This window comes from Suricata suricatta, chromosome 12 (assembly GCF_006229205.1).
Source record: "Suricata suricatta isolate VVHF042 chromosome 12, meerkat_22Aug2017_6uvM2_HiC, whole genome shotgun sequence".
Lineage (NCBI taxonomy): Eukaryota > Metazoa > Chordata > Mammalia > Carnivora > Herpestidae > Suricata > Suricata suricatta.
The window spans coordinates 61,655,643-61,672,725 of NC_043711.1; the positions used below are offsets into that span (position 1 = coordinate 61,655,643).

General features: G+C 36.5%; 1 protein-coding gene across 1 annotated transcript in view; it reads right to left on the reverse strand.

Moving 5' to 3' along the window:
• The window catches only part of XRN2 (5'-3' exoribonuclease 2), an 84,514-nt gene that overhangs the window by 43,789 nt on the left and 23,642 nt on the right, over window positions 1–17,083 (reverse strand). The window contains exons 7-17 of the mRNA XM_029917912.1: window positions 16,526–16,598; window positions 16,348–16,398; window positions 15,725–15,882; window positions 14,396–14,470; window positions 14,176–14,309; window positions 14,019–14,076; window positions 13,828–13,935; window positions 9,249–9,293; window positions 7,532–7,663; window positions 4,043–4,161; window positions 1,805–1,940 (exon numbers count right to left, since the gene is read on the reverse strand). Of these exons, the coding sequence (XP_029773772.1) occupies window positions 1,805–1,940; window positions 4,043–4,161; window positions 7,532–7,663; window positions 9,249–9,293; window positions 13,828–13,935; window positions 14,019–14,076; window positions 14,176–14,309; window positions 14,396–14,470; window positions 15,725–15,882; window positions 16,348–16,398; window positions 16,526–16,598 (1,089 nt within the window). The remainder of the gene's footprint in view (window positions 1–1,804; window positions 1,941–4,042; window positions 4,162–7,531; window positions 7,664–9,248; window positions 9,294–13,827; window positions 13,936–14,018; window positions 14,077–14,175; window positions 14,310–14,395; window positions 14,471–15,724; window positions 15,883–16,347; window positions 16,399–16,525; window positions 16,599–17,083) is intronic.

Genomic DNA, 17,083 nt, shown 5'->3' on the forward strand with positions numbered 1-17,083 from the left:
CCATAAGGCCTAAAAGTTGTTTTGATTAACCGAACTTTTAATCAATGGCTCCTTGATTTAAAAAAAACAACTGCATGGGGTGTGTGGGTGGCTCAGTTGGTTGAGCATCCAACTCTTGATTCTGGCTCAGGTCATGATCCCAGGGTCCTGGGACTGAGCTCCATGCTGTGTGGAGCCTACTTAAGATTCCAACTCCTCCCCGCAATTTCTCTTTCCCCTCCCCCAATCCTGCTCTCTAGAAAAATAAAAATCATTTTTTGTGAAGCTTATTTGAGAGAGAGAACACGCACGTGCGAGTGTGTGTGCAGGAGCTGGGGAGGGGCAGAGGAAGAAGGAGAGAGAATCCCAAGCAGGCTCCACACTAATAGCACAGAACCTGATATGGGACTCAGTCTCACGAACCATGAGATCATGACCTGAGCGGAGATCAAGAGTCAGACACTTAACTGACTGAGGCACCTAGGCACTCCCAAAATAAATTAAAAAATAAAACAACAACATAAAACCAAAATCCTACTGTAAAGCATCTTTAATAATTAATTAGTAGTTAACACCAAACTTTATATTTACAAACAAATTTGGTAAAGATTTTATCCTTAAAATGCTCTTGGTGAGGGGTGCCTGGGTGGCTCGGTTAGGTATCTGACTTCAGCTTAGGTCGTGATCTTGCAGTTTGTGAGTTTGAGCCCCGCATCGGGCTCTGTGCTGAGAGCTCAGAGCGCTCAGAGCCTAGAGCCTATTTCAGACTGTGTGTCTCCCTATCTCTCTGCCTCTCACCCACTCACACTCTTTCTCTCTCAAAAATAAACATTAAAAAAAATTTTTTTAATGTGCTTGATGATATTTCCTTCCAATTCTATAGCTGCCATCACCAAATAAAACAAGGAGTGGTAGTAGCTGGCACTTTACTTAGCATATAGATGGTAATGGACATCACTGGAACAGTGACTGAGTAAAACGGCCAGAAGTTTCATTTAAAAATTCCCTATTATATTTTCATTGTGAAAACTTTCTCTTTATTATGAAAATATTTAAGTAAACCTATCAAAAAGGAAACAGTAAGTTTTGCTGATAGAAAAGTCCTAATATGTTTTGATTCTATGCCCAGGGAATTAAAATCTTGAGGACAAAAGCAAAACATGAATTTGCAGTATTTTACAGCCTAACTTAACGCATTAAGTTACACTTTCCACTTAATGACAAACTCCATCTTTTCTCAGATCACACCAAACCTAACTTGCTTTGCTCTCTGAGAACGAAACCATATATTAACTACTGGTGTCACAATCTCCTCTATGTCTACCTAATCTCTCACAATCTGGTATCTCAATTATCAAAAGCTTTAAATCAGATACAGATTACTCCAATTAGAATGAACTTCATGTAACATCACTACATTACATGGAGGAAATGGTATCATTCAAATATCCTTCCAATTCTGGCTAGTATTTTCTAGGCTTTGTCCCCCTTTGTTCAGTCATTTAGTGACTATTACTTAGTTTTTTTTATTTCCAATTAAAAAAATCACTATATTTTAATCACATTAAAGACAAAGTACACTCAACCACACTACTTGATGCCAAAATCTTTAATAAGCACAACAAGAATTATCTGTTTATAAACACTTGAGAAGCTTTAAAAGGTTTACATACAAATATTATTTGAGGTAATGAATTTCTGAACAAGAAGCTTTTAAAAAAATGAGTCTGAATTTAATTTCATAACATAGCTCAATAATACAATTACAGAAATTCCTATCTTCCTAAAATGATTAGGTAAGTTTAGAGGAAAATATTCTCTGTACCTGGTAATAATATCGAAGAACCCAGCAGAGCCCCTCAACGTAAGACTGTACAACTTTACGACGGAATTTCTCATCGGCTGCATCAACATCAAATTTGTTCTTGTAGTACCGCTGCTTCCAACCAGCTTCCCACAGCCTAAAACCCAGGCAAAGTCGGTTCATGTCGAATTAATACTTCCAGTAATTGTTCACTGGTTTATCACTCAAACCATTTTATATATAATATCCAGGTGAAATGTAAATGAGTTCAACAGTAATGCTAACACAGCTTCATTTAATTGTTTAATTATTCCTAAAAGCCCACTTTCACAGGATTTTTTATCAACTTAAAACACCATTAGTTAGACATCAAAAACCCAAATGATGATTCTAGTAAGACTATTCATTATAAAATAACATTTTGGAAAAAGAGAGAATAACTATTTATTAAAGTAGATACTGAATATTTGTTGGCTCAAATGTTAAAACCGTTTTACATGTTTTTTGATTGTGGACCAATTCTAAAACTACATTTTAAGATTAAATACTGAAGATATTTTATATAATTCAAGGTCCTCTGTAAAATACATTTAAACTAAACAAAGGAAGTCAATCAAATTACTTAAAAAAAGAAAAAAAGAGTTGCATGGGTAATTTTTTAAAAGGTAAAAAATGATTTATAAGATAATCTAGGAACCAGGCAGGAAACGATGTTTATATCTACTTTCCCCATCCTTGGGCCTTATTCTCCCTTCACCTAAGAGCTGTTGGCTTAAGGAAGGACACATAAACACACATATGTATGTTCCGGTTAAACTTAGAAGTAGGTTTACTTATAAATTCTCATTAATCACTGAAAATACATGTGAAGTGTATGTTTTTTACTCAAAAGTATGTTTTTTTAAGTACTCATTTTTCATTCTCTGAAAGATTTAAACATTTTATTGAAGAACACAAAGAAGCCAAAGAACACTCAGAAAACAAATCAAGATGGATCAAGAACATCAAGATGATTCTCATTAAGGGCTATTTTCTACCATGTGCCACATCTTACAAATTGCAGTCATGTTCCAGGATACACCACACCAATTTAAATTCCCATCCATCTGCCCCAAGGATTCACAGGACATCACTTAGGAGAAATATCCTCTATGATGTGGATTGTAACTCTTTTACAGAAAATATTAACGAAATACATGTTAAAGGTCCCAAAAATTTCTTGATAGAAGCATTTCTACCTTGACTATTCTCAACATGGGGACTGCACAATAAAGTACTAATAAATCAAGTTAACTATTAAGCTGGGATTGACCAAGATGGCTACACAATAAAACAGAAAACATACTCTAAGAGGAAAATCCAGAGTTGCAGAAAAAGAGGATCAGGTAATGTTCGATCACAAGTCACCACAGATTTCAGAATCTGACATCAAAAGACGTTAGGAAAATATAGAACCATATATGACACTCGAGAAGTTTCTCATCATAAATGCAAACATACCATCCACATCCTATAAAAGAAGCATGAATTGTGGACCACCATTGTTTAACTTTGAAATAAATCATTTTGCTAAATTCCTAATGAGTTACATTTATTAAGACTGTTGGCCTTTTGCACTTGGAACCCAGGGTTCAAATATGGATTTAATTATACAAGAGGCTGTTAATCTTACATAATGATCTCAAACCTCTGGATAAAGAATCAAAATTTCCCATGATAAATTTCAAGTATACAGCTAAAGGGAAACTTCTCTGTCATGAAATATCATTACATATGCAAGTCTGTGGTTTTAAAAAATATACATATTTCTCTCTTAACCTAATGACTTGTGCCTATTTTATTTGAGGAAGAACCTTCCCAACTATGATTAAAGCAAACTATATTAAGTATCTAAGTGTAACTGAACTTTCTGTGTTAAGCAGCTTGAAAATTTAATCTCAAAACATAACATTCAGATCACATAGTCAGAGCTAAACACCTCATATCTAACCAATCTAGTGCCTGGTCTCAGAGGGAAAAGTGGCTTGGAGGACAAAAACCTGCACGCATACTAATCTAGATACTTAGGTTTAACAGCTATAGCTTACACATCTCACTGGAATTTACTGACTATTCTAACTCTCCACATTAATTACTGGTGGATAAAAAGATCATAGGCAAGCATCTGAAGGGCACTGCTGCTCTAAGCTAAATAGCATTAATTAGACAGCATCTATTTCAGTAACTTGATAACAAAATGCTACCAAAAAATGGTTTCACCTGACATTATCCTCTGGCTCAGGTTCACTGTCACTGTCTTCTGCTTTTCGCTTAATTCCTCCTATTGGAGACGGGGAGCCATCAGAAGTGAAACTTGTATTAGGAGATACTGAAGGACTCTGCAAACAATTATAACATTACAGAGGAAGGATTTATCATTTCACATAAGAAGTTACATCCAACTGCTATTACAATCATGCTTCATGATAATACATTTTTTAAAGCTATTAAATAAATATGGTAAACATATTTAGAAAATACAAAGATTGATTTTGGCCTATGCCATTTCTTCAAAAAAGAATAATATAGTTACAAGCTTCCTATGCTTAAACTCAGAAGAATCTGAACATTATTGGAATAAAAATTACTTCAGAAGAAAAAAGAATTTAATCTTCTAAATTTTTAAAAATTATAGGGCTTGATTAATTTTTCTTTGGTGGTTCCTCACATTATGAATTCACAACCACTTTATACTAAATAGCAAAGCTGTGAAGGGGAAAATATAAATACATAAATTAATAATATACAAAATAGTCAATGCTGGAGAGAATAAAGTTAAATGATAAGTGCTCAACCTTATGCAACCATCAAGAAAGCAATAGTTTAAAGACACTCTGCCAGATAAGTACTAAATTATTTTATAATGTTTTAAAATTCAATGTACAAGTAAAAATCTATCACTATCTTACAAAAATGCAGATTTATTATTTCAAAGACTTGGATGCCACTTTAAATTCAATGTTATCTTCCCTCTGTAACTAACTCAGGAAACACAGTGAATACTCTATTTTAATATTTAATTTGAAAATTAAAATTTTCTGCAACTTTAGTTTTTTACGTCTTGACCAAAAACACAAGTGGCAGAAAAGGTTTTCATAATAAAGTTTTTCTTCTGTTATTCACAGTATATTAGATGTTATGAGTAAACTGAATTATTTTTAAAATTACTTTAAATTTTTAAATTTAAATTTTAAATTATTTTAAAATAGCTTAAGGAGGCTATTTTTATAACACTAACTAAAATTTTAACACATATGTAGTTTACACCATAGGTCAAAAAAAGCTACAACAAATCAGAGCTTATAACTTTTCTTTTAAAAGTGTATAATTTCCATTTTATTCATGATACTATATGGCCAATACTGTTAAACACACACACACAAATCTATAAAAATAAATTCAGGAAGGTGCAGTTGTACTTGAAAATGAGATGGGTATTTTTAGTCAGACAGATCTGACTTTGAAATACCAAGTCCAATTTTTATAGGTTATATGGCCTTAGACAATTTACCTCTGTCAGCCTCAACCTGAAATCAGATAACGTTCTCTTTGTAGGTTACTGCAAGTATTAAAGTAAATGATATGAATGATATGTATGAAGGATCAACAACGCACGCTGCTTACATGGCATATGGTGGGTCATTGTTCACTAAGTCATCACTGTTATTTTTCAAACACAACACTAAATCCATTTGGATTAAATTATGAGAATGATATTCACATCAACTGTCTAAATACAGAGAAGTTGGATAAAAAGCAAACATTCCCAAATTGACAAACAAGATTAAAAAAAGTAACTATCTTTAGATAACAAATATAACTGCAAGGGAAAACAAAGAGAGGCTTGTTTTTTAATACTAAATCTCTACTGCTCTTTTCTTCTTTCTACCAACAAAAAATAGTCTTTCCTGAACAGACCAGATTTATACCAATTTTTTCAAATTCCTTTTTAAAAAGCTTTTTTGCAATCAAATTTTATTAAATGGCTGCAGATATAGTCAAATCATACTTCAGAATGCAAAATTTAAAAACAGATTTATGGGGAAACAGAAGCCAACATTGATCAACAATGTTGATCATCAAATAGACACTATTCGATACTGGCCATGCCCCAACAGCTAAAAAACAAGAACAAAAATCTGTAGCTCAAAAGGGCCCCCTTAAATGAACTGGTAATTCATCTTTGAGATTTCCTTAAATTCACAACATTCTACATGAAAAACCCTCTATGCCAAGACTCCAGCTGAAATAACTGTGGCAAGGGGAATTAAGATAGGATCGAATAAGCAACCTAATCATCAATCTCCCTACTCCTACTCCCGTGGCAGACATTATTAATCAATGGTGGGTCTAGTCCTGTGGCGCTTTAGTATGATTTTGGAATCCTTTGCAAAGCAATCACCAGGCATGTTTAAACCTGCCAGCCTCCCTGGGATTAAGAAAAAAAAAAAAACTGTATCATCAACGTGGTGTCTGATAATACAAGTACTCGCAGCTCCACTCTGTGGAGAAGGCAGTCACTATACTCTTAAATGATGGACATCAGCCTTTTCTGTTCTATTCAAGTGTCTCATCGCAATCCTTCACTGACCCTCCATATCCCACTGTTAATGGTGAAAGGAATGAGACAAAAACACAAAAATCAAACAGGACAAAAAAACACAACAGAAACCTAGGCTGTTTCTCTCAGGAGATGCAAAATCTCAATTGCCAAATTCCAAATCTAAGGTCCTAAAACTTCAAGATGGGAACTGGCGAGAATATGAATCAGTCTCCTGATACGGCAAAAATTCCACATATAGGACTGCCCTGTAATAAAGGATTTGAGCATCAACTGGATAAATGTTAGAATAACAATAAATATAAAACCATATGCAATTTCCTTGAAAATATGACAAAAATTTACATTAGATACCAAACCTTACTAAAGGTATTTCTCTATAGTACACACTCTCTCTCTTATGCCTACCAACCTGAAATAGGCAATCACTTTGATTATTTGCTGTCCCTATCAATTCATGGTCTGTTCCCTCACCCCTGCTGCTGCCCTTCCATGTGCTCTGTGCTCACAGTGTTTTGCTCCTGGCTGACAGGAAACTACTGGACAGAGTACGGTAGGTGCTCTGTACTCTGGCTGAGATGATCTGCTTCTTCAGTTTGGATCACCAAGTTTAAACAAGGAACGATGCCAGGCAGCAAATCCATTCAGTTCCTGAGTTTACAAGTACAGAGCAACCAGAATTTGGATAGTGAGAGCTACCTTAATATATATATATATTAATATAATAGGTCTGAAGACCTACCTATTCCATGCCTGAGTTGGAGGGTAAGATTTTGGGCAGTGACGAGTACCTACTATTTGACAGACTAGGATTATTCTATAAAATGTCCATAACTGATCCCTGGAAAGAAAAGGGAAAATCCACTTTTCTCTCTTATACCCATCAAGCTTCTAGCACCCAGTACTGTTGGTTGCATTACAGAAACCCTGCAGCCACTTAGCTATCTATATTTGCATGCATTTTCTTTTCTTTTACATCATTTAGATATTTACATACTGACAATGATGGATTCAACAAAGTTAAAAATATCCCAAGGCAAAAGAAATTGAGGAAAACTACAGAACTCCAGGTTGAGTAATAAAATTCACATACAACTACAAGAGACCTCTGATGGTCACCACTTTTCAAGGCCACATAAGTCACTTACACAGTTATTCTGCATCCTCATTTCATAGGCTGCTTGTCTTGGATTACTGGCTACTTGAGAACCTGGTGAATTTCTTGAACCCAAGGCATGTGGGGTTAATATTCCACCAGGAGAGAAAGCTGGTTGATCTCTCTAACATAAGTGGAAACAAATGTAGAAATTAAAATTAAACCACAACACAGATGATAGGAAGAAAAAAACGCAATGGAATAGGATCCTCACTGTAAGCACTTAAAGAAGGAACTGGTTCTGTTAGCATTTATAGAACTGTCCACAATTTGATCTGATGGTAACTCACCTGGTAAACAATGTTCTGTAATATCTAACTGTTCTAAAAGAACATATAATACACTGTTCTGGTACACAGAGTCTATTCTTGCCTCATTAAGCTCTTCCACTATGATTACTAATAATTTCAGAACACATTTAGGAAACAATTTCAGGCACATAAAAATAATATAACTATTAAGGTTAAACTAATCAAGAGTTTGATCTATACTTAGGAAAAACCACTGTTATTTACCCTTCACCTTGCTAGAATTTAACTCTTCATTTCTAATTATTATAGCTGTAATAGGTGACAGTTATGGCAGACTGATCAAACATACCTGTTACACAGATACTGACTAAAAGAGAATAGCAGTACATGAGGTAGAAATCAAATATGCCCCTCTGAATCTAAGTGGCTTTGAACATACCTATAACAATAAACTCTGCTTTTCTCCCTTCCAGATTCCCCAACTTGCTCACTTCTAATAAAATATATAAATAAATGGGGCGCCTGGGTGACTCAGTCAGTGAAGCACCTGACTCTTGATCTTCGCTCAGGTTATGATCTTATGGTTCATGGGTTCAAGACCTGCATCTACTGTCAGCACAGAGCCCGAGTGGCTCCCTCTCTCTGCTTCTCCCCGACTTGCTCTCTCAAAATAAAAATAAATTAAAAAATATATAAATATATAATAATAATAAAAGGCAGTCCCTAAACTACATGAGTTTAAAGTCCAGTAAAGAAGCAAGAAAAATAAGAACTAAAGAAGTAACTACAGAGCATTACACAAGGAAGTAAGAAAACAAATATTCCAAGCAAGAAGCAGCAGAGTTCAGAGAAAGGACTGTTCATCCTGGATGAGGCGAGGCCATAAGAGAGGCCTGGTGGAAAAGCTAAGATGTGAGGGAATCATGAAATCAGAAATCCACTGGGAGCTAGCATATGCAGGCAATGCTCTGAGTCAGGAGGGACGGGATACACTCAGAAGACAGGAGGGAAAAGCCCGGCAGCTAGAATCAGACCAAATCAGAGTACGTTGTGCATGCCAGACTGAGACGGAAGTGGGTTCTGAGGGGAGTACAAAGCCACTGGTCATTTCTAAGCAGAGAAACAAGTTTCAGGAAAATTAACCTGACAAAGATGTAGACAGAATGCGGTAACTTTTAAGAGGATATAAAGGGCTGACTGCTTTTATTATAAAAACAATACCTGATTATGACAAAAAAAAATTCAAAAATAGCTAAGTGCTCCAAGTGTATCTTTCAGACTCCAAAGCTTAGGAAAAACTTGACACCAGCATTCTTACTCTAGGTAAGATGGCAGCTGGGTATATATTACATCCCTAACCAACTCCTACTGGAGGACTAAAGCTACTGCAATGAACATCTTTCTCCCAAACTGTAAATTTATGCTATTGCCAATTTTATGAAATTAATTAAAACTCACCTTCATTCTCTTTCTTTTTTCTTTCTGTCGTCTTCTAAAACTGTCCTAAAAGTATAAAATCCACATATTCTGTCAAATAATTACACAAAAATGTCAGAGTTAAACATTACCAGGAATGATTTGGGAAAACAATTTAAGTTTTAAAGGAAGACCCCAGAAACCTACACATACGTAATTAAACTAGGCAATGTACCATATGTTCAAAGTGCCATTTATCAGAATCTTTGATAGACAGAGATCATTCTAAATGGTGTAGATATAATTTGTTTCTCTTAATTTTTTTCAGTTAAGTTTTTGACATTATTTCAGGAAAGAATGCAAAAGTCATGACAAAGACTCTTGATTTCACCCTAGAGCAAACAGGCTGTCAATATAGAGAAGATGCAAATAAGTAACAAAAAAAACAATTAAGTTTTAGCTAAATACAGTTAATAACCAGGATGTCCATTTAAAAACAAATCAACAATTTAATCATGAGCTTGTGTTACCTAAAAATAGCTTTGCAGTTGCTAATTCTGTAGCATGCACAGCAGAGTGGGTAAAGAGAGAAGTGGAGCTCTATGTAAACATCACCCCACCTCCCCCGCCCCCCCGACCAGGTTCTAAGAAGTCAATCTAATAAAAGAAAGGAAGGAAATTCAGATGTCTGCCCTACTCATTCTGAGCCAATTTAATCCACAAAAAGGGTCCAGTCTGCATGGATTCCTCCCCTCTGCTCATTTTCAATATGTAGTCATGTTTTCGATTAAACAGGATTTGGGGTTCATCTTGTTTCCCACTAACTGGCCATTCAAAGGCTTCCCTGGCCCCAGCAAGCATTCCTCCCATGCCCAAGATTCTGTGAGAATCAAGGCAATGGAATGTCAACTGAGGTTCTACAAGAACCCCAAACACGGGCCAGAATTACTATGCTGATTGCCATCTTACTAGCTGCACTTCTGTCTCCTTCAGATCAGTAATGCCAGCTGCAAAAAAAAGAAAACCACCCTTAATAAGATCTTCTTCTGTACTTTCTGCCAGAAGAGAAGCTGAATGTTGGATATATGGTGAGTGACTGCCTTAAAACATCCTAAGATATAAAATCCACCAATTTCTTTAATCAAGCTTTCCTCTACATCTTTAATGAAATGTCTCTTATCTAGGGTACCAATGAGCTACAGACTGAAATTCATTAGTCAGTTTGCAGTCCTCATCTAACCATGACTCTTTCCATCTTGAATCATGCTCTTCACTTGGCTTCTAAGCCACTACACTCACCTAGTTCTCTCCTTTCACTCTTACTGCATGCCTTTGCCCCCTGACTCCCCAACCTCTTAATGTTAGTGTTCCTCTGTGCCTAATACTTGGACTTCTCTACTCTCATTAAAATAATCATCTGATCTCACGGCTTTAAACACCATCTATATGGTGATGAGTCTCCTACCAGGACCTCTCTACATTCGACATCTCCAAGTAGGTGTCTTAAACTTAATATGTCCACCAACCTTAACACCTCCTAGTCTTCTTTATCAATTAATTGCTCAGACCATATCTCAACTGCTCAGACAAAAATGCCTTGGAGTCATTCTTGATACCTTTCCTTCTCTCAACCTAACATTAGCCAATCCAGTGACTCTACCATCAAAACATTCAAATTTCAACTACCTCCTATCATCTCTGCTGCCATCATGCTGGCTCCGTTGGATTGCTGCAAAAGAGCCTCCTAACAGGGCTCAGTGCTCCTATCTTTGCTTCCATACAGTCAGTCTCAACACAGCAGCTAGAGTGATCGATCCTTTTCAAACATGTGCCAGATCTTGTTACTTTTAAACTCAAAGCCCACCACTGATGTAGAATGAAAGCTAAGTTCTCATAATGACCTACAGGATCTTCCCAGAAGCGCCCTGCATTATTGTTCTGATCTCTTTTCCTATCACTTCCCTCTTGCTTCCTCTGCTCTTGCCACACTGGCTCCTTGCTGTTCTGTCAACATCCCAGGTACACTCCCTACAGCCTCTGCACTGGCTATTCCCTCTGCTTGAATTGCTCTTCTTTCCAACACCTGCATAGTTTACTTCTTCATTCTTCTCTAATCACCTTCTCTAGAACGGCAATGACCTCATCTCCACCTTCCCAGATATTTCCTTGCCTGCTTTAATTTTCTTCATGGCACTCATCACTCTCTAACACATTACACAGCTTATTTAGTTTTTGTGCTTATTGTTCACTCCTGGAAGAATGTTAGCTTCATAAGATCAGAAATTTTTGTCAGCTTTTTTGCATTTTTTTGTTACACTCAGAATACTACCTGGCACATGATAAACATTTGCTGTATGGGGCGCTTGGGTGGCTCAGTCGGTGAAGCGTCCGACTTTGGCTCAGGTTATGATCTCACCGTTTGTAAGTTTGAGCCCTGTGTCAGGCTCCATGCTGGCAGCTCAGAGCCTGGAACCTGCTTCAGATTCTCTATCTCCCTTTCTCTCTGCTCCTCCCCTTCTCATGCTCTGTCTCTCTCTCTCTCTCTCTCTCTCTCACAAAAATAAACAAATTTTTTAAAATAAAATATTCACTGAATATTATTAAATGACCATTTGCAAAAACAAACAGCAAAGCTTATAAAATAAGAAGCATCACCTTCAACTGCTCAGTTTTAGTAACAAATATTCATGCATTATTCTTCTACCATCGATTTTGTTCTATGAACTCCTCTGGAAATCAGTCAAAAGCCAGACACACTTTCCAGGAAAATACATATACCCAGATATTTTTATATTGAATTTCTGAGAGTTCATAAATTTCCCCCAAGTCCAACTTTGCTGACAGACATCGTATGATGTCAGAACACCAAAAAAGATCCAAAGCTTTAAAATGTCTTTTTCTGCTCATCCAGATGGAAACCATATTACTTAAATCTAAAGTACTTTGGTAGCTAACAAATCCCATATGTGTTGCTCTAATGCCAAATATCACCAATATTTATTAGTATAAAGTCTGCTAAAGCCATGTAAGAGGGCTGTTCTAATATAAGGTTTTCATATCAAGGAGTACACAGCATGTACAGCTTTTTTCTTAAGCATAAATGGAAGCAGGTCAAGTGCAGCCACTGTAATTATTAAAGATTTAATTAAAAATGGCTATTCTGGTAGACATTTGATATCCCATACAATGTCAATACTGTTATTTGAACTTTACATATGAAAATTCCTTGCCACCACAGTGGATTACCAAGTACCAAAGGCTCTGGAAGGAATGCTTACAGTTCACTCACTCTGCTACATAATATGGTACCCCTAGTTTTAAGAAAGAGATCACTAGCTACAGTATACAAAGCTGAAGAAAACACAAAATCTTGTCAGATATAGCAACATGTTTGAATCTGTTAGGAGGTCAAGAAGAAGAAATGTAGCAATATTGCTATTTGCTCAAAATAGGCCTATGAATTTGCTTAAGATTGAAAGGATATTCTTCACTCTCTAAGAAGCTATTATCTGTTCATTTTACTCACTGCTTGCCTTGCCCCTACTCCAACCCTCCCTCACAACCACCCTGCAAACCCCTCTGCCTTCAGGCTGCCACCCTTCCATCTGACTGACTCCCGGGGGCCTCTGAACCCCTGGCCACAGACTAAGGGCCTCTTCATCTTGCTCGGACACCTGAGACAAAACCAATGGCTTCTCTTCTCTTTAGGGATTTCCTCCAATCTCTGTAGAACTGGCCCCTCTCTCTCCTTAAATGTCTCAAAGTTTCTGTTGGAGGCACTTTCACTCCACACAGGCTCCCAGGGATTCAAGTTCACCCCCATAGCTTGAAGTACCCTGTACCTGCTAATAGTTCTCCAATCTCCTTTCAAAAGACTTCTGTCCTGAGCTTTACACAAATCCATCTAATTGCATCATGGATTTTCTCCTCTCCAGTGTCCTATGGCCTCTCAAAATTAGTGTATCCAAAATGAAATTCAATTTCTACGTTGTCCCCACCCTAACCTACTCTACCCTGTGTTTGCTATCTCAGTGAATGGCAACAGGAATCTCCCAACCAGCTGAGCCAGAAACCCAGACTTCTCACCTAAGCACTCACCCCATCACAAGTAATCAATTTCCAAGTGCTGTGTCATTTTTTTTTTCATGTATATATTTTTCTTACTCAGAACAGCAACCCTCTGCCTTGGCTAACGCAATCAACCCTGACTCCCTACACTCTACTACTAGAGTACAGACTTCCTTGGTCTTAACTTGTCTTCCAGGGCATAAATATCTCCTATAAACATGGCAGCCGCAAGTTCAATCCCAGCATTCTTCTAGCGTTGGCATCCTCATTTCATAGCCTACTGATCAGACAGGTATCTGTATTTGTATCTTAAGATTATGAAGAGAGAAAAAATTACAGTGTAACTCACACAGTGTGCAATACATAGTTCTACACAGCAAGCATCACAACCTTTAAAAAATAATCAAAGCACTGACCACTCATGATCACATTGATGTTTGATACACTATAATGATATAACAACACACTCAAAGAGGTTAAAAGTACAATCACAGAATCATCATAGCCTATTAGAGACAGGAGCAATTTAGCTACTGCAATAGAAACACTTTACCTCATCATCCTTTCTCTTTTTAAAAATGCTATCCTCAACTTCACCAACTGCTAACATGATCATCTGTACTCTTTGCAGATTGACATAACCACTTTCTGTAAGGTAACCCTGTAAGTGATAAAATACATGTAAAATGATCTTCTTATAAAAGCAAATACTTCTGTTTTGAAATTATTCAAGAGTGAACTTACCCCAGTTTTGTGTACCACATTTTTGTATATGTTAACCAAACGGTCAATTGCACCTTCCCTGCCACCAGGAAACAAACATTACGCATTAGGACCAGTGTGCACTGTAAAGGCAAGAGGGCTAAAACGCTAGTCTGAAAACCCACACTAACACACATACCTAATTTCTAATGATGGCAGGTGAGGAAGGAAGTCATTTCCCACAAAGAAGCACATGAAGACCCAGTCATCAATGCTCCTCTCAACATCAAATGTGAATGGTAGGCTGGCCATGGTGAGCTCTCTTTCCAAATACTACAACCAGAAAGGAATGCTGCCATTAAAGCCATCAAAAGCCACCTTGCCCCAGGGCAACAATTCCAGTGTTTATTGCTACATACCTCACGAAGAACATTAAGTCTAAGGAAGATAAATTCTCCTTCTGCACAAGGAAGGCTATCTGCAAGTTCATCATGCTGCAGGAAAAGGAGTCAAGATTAAACAAGTGTACTCTAAACCTTCTCATTTTTCCCAACTAAATAATACTATGACTTTCTCTAAAGCAAGATCCATTTTAATATTTTAAGTATTTAAAAAAAAAACTCACCAAACCATCTTAAAAAATTATCTAGAATCTCAATCACACTTAGACCAGGGATAGCAAATGCTTTTGCAAAAGGCCAGATAGTAAACATTTTAGCCTGTTGGATACACATGTGGTCTTTGTTGCAAAATCTTTCATGTTTTTCTTTTTACAACTCTTTAAAAATGTGAATACCTATCTTAGTTCATTGGTCAAATCTGGAGGGCTGTAGCTTGCCAACCCCCAACATAGAGCTGGCCAGTATTAACATTTCAAGGTATATGCCTCTAGATCCTTCTCTGTGAATATATAATAGGTTTTTTACCTCCTTTTTTCACTCAGCATATCTTTTAAAAAGGCACCATATTATTAAATTGGATAAAAATCCATTCAAAGGGGACTAGATATAATCCAGTGAACCTAAAATATGTAGGAACTAGGGGTAATGTAAAAGTATCGAGAAAATTAATATATTTTATACTTTTAAGAAAATAACCATTTGAAACAAATACTTCTACAAACAAATCATGTGCAAGAGGCGTTTTTACTAGGAGATCTAAGCATCGTGTAGATACAATAAGCTATGTGAGAAAAATGGAGAGTAGAAAGAATGAATGCATGCTTTTCAAGGTGTGTTTCAAGAGCTCTGGAAGACACATTTCTAAGAGGGGTAACAGAGCAAGCAGGTAAAAACTCAATCAACTAGTAAGCACTCTTTAAAGTCTTTTTGGGGCGCCTGAATGGCTCAGTTAGTTGGGCGTCTGACTTCAGCTCGGATCATGATCTCACAATCCGTGGGTTCGAGCCCCATGTCGGGCTCTGCGGTGACAGCTTGGAGCCTGGAGCCTGCTTTGGATTCTCTCTCTCTCTCTCTCTCTCTCTCTCTCTCTCTCTCTCTCTCTGCCCTTCCCCAGCTCACTCTCTGTCTCTCTCTCAAAAATAAAATAAAATAAAGACATAAAAAATTAAAGAAAAAAAGTCTTTTTACCCACTGTAAAAATGAAGCAACCTGAATATACTTAATGCCACTGAACTGTAAACTGAAAAATGGCTAAAATAGTGTATTTTGTGTTACATATACTTTATTACAACAAAAAATAAAATAGAAAAATCTTAAATGATGGAACTACCACCTCAAAGTTCTTACCTTTCCCTTCTTTTCTCTTGGCAAACCTTCACAGTCCTTGACCTCATGTCCAAACTGATTACAAAGACCACATGGCTTGGGTTTGTTTGGTTTGAATTCTTCTCTAATGATGGTAAAGTTCGGTTCGTGTGTAGCAAGGCCGAGCATAATGAGATCAGCTATCAAGCAAAAATGACAAAGCACTGAACAGTGAGCACTTTGAGAAGACCCTACCACAACCAATGATAGAGGACACCACTGTAACAGAGGACGCCAACACAAAGAAAAGCCCAAACACATAAACAGAGGTGGCAAAGCCAAAAAGCCTAAAAATTCTTAGTAGTTCTCAGCTAACAAGTTGTCCTCCAGACACATGGGCACAGAATGTGGACTACCCTTCAGGAGTCAACACTTGGGGAAACCTTCCATTTGAAAGATATGTGCAGCAGTATTAAAAGGTTGAAAAATATATGAACAGGCATTAATCACAGATTAAACAACTCAATACCAGTTCCTTCTCAAGCAAAATATTAGCAAGGCATTTTAGAATTTCCAGACAACCAGAAAGAATCCATTACTACACAAAAACCCACCAGGTTGCTATGCTTTAATCCAAGAGAATCAAACCCAAAGAATAAACTTACCGTCTGCTCCACATAAGCAATGATGAGTGTTTGGATCATGGTTAGGCTGGGCTAAAGAGGGGGAGAAAGATACACTATACTTATATAAATGTATTTTATACCACAGGAATATATCTCTATACAGTGACTTATCTTTTTTAATAGAACATATAATAAAATACTTATAAGGAAGTTTTACCTCTTTGTCTTCTAATATAATCCATAATTTTATGTTCTCCTTCACCAGGAGCACTAGCATCAGATAAAATAACCTAAAAAAAGTTTTTAACACTTTCAGTTCATCCCCAATTTTCTAGCACAAAAAAATCAAAATTAAATAGCTTAAAATAAATTGAGATAATTCTATTAAGATAGTGCCAAGGTGTGAATGTGTGTTAAACACCAAAACTGTTTCATTGGTACATTTACTACATAGAATAGAAAAATGAAATGTTTTGGTCAAATTTAGCTAATGTAAGAACTGATCAGTTTATAGGTTTCTAGTATTCTCACTGCTACCCAGGGATACAGCTCCAAACCATCTAAGCCCTGAGAGTAATCAATAAAAGACAGCCATTAAATATAATTTACCATATCTAGTTTATAGTGAAATAAGCTTTGAACTTAAAACTACATAAAAGTTCATTTAAATCTTGCTTAAACACTTAGGAGAACAGGCAGCCCCATAACTTTAATCTTGCTGCATTTCAATTTATAACAGAAACTTTAACTTAAAAATTGTTTTCCTATATATATA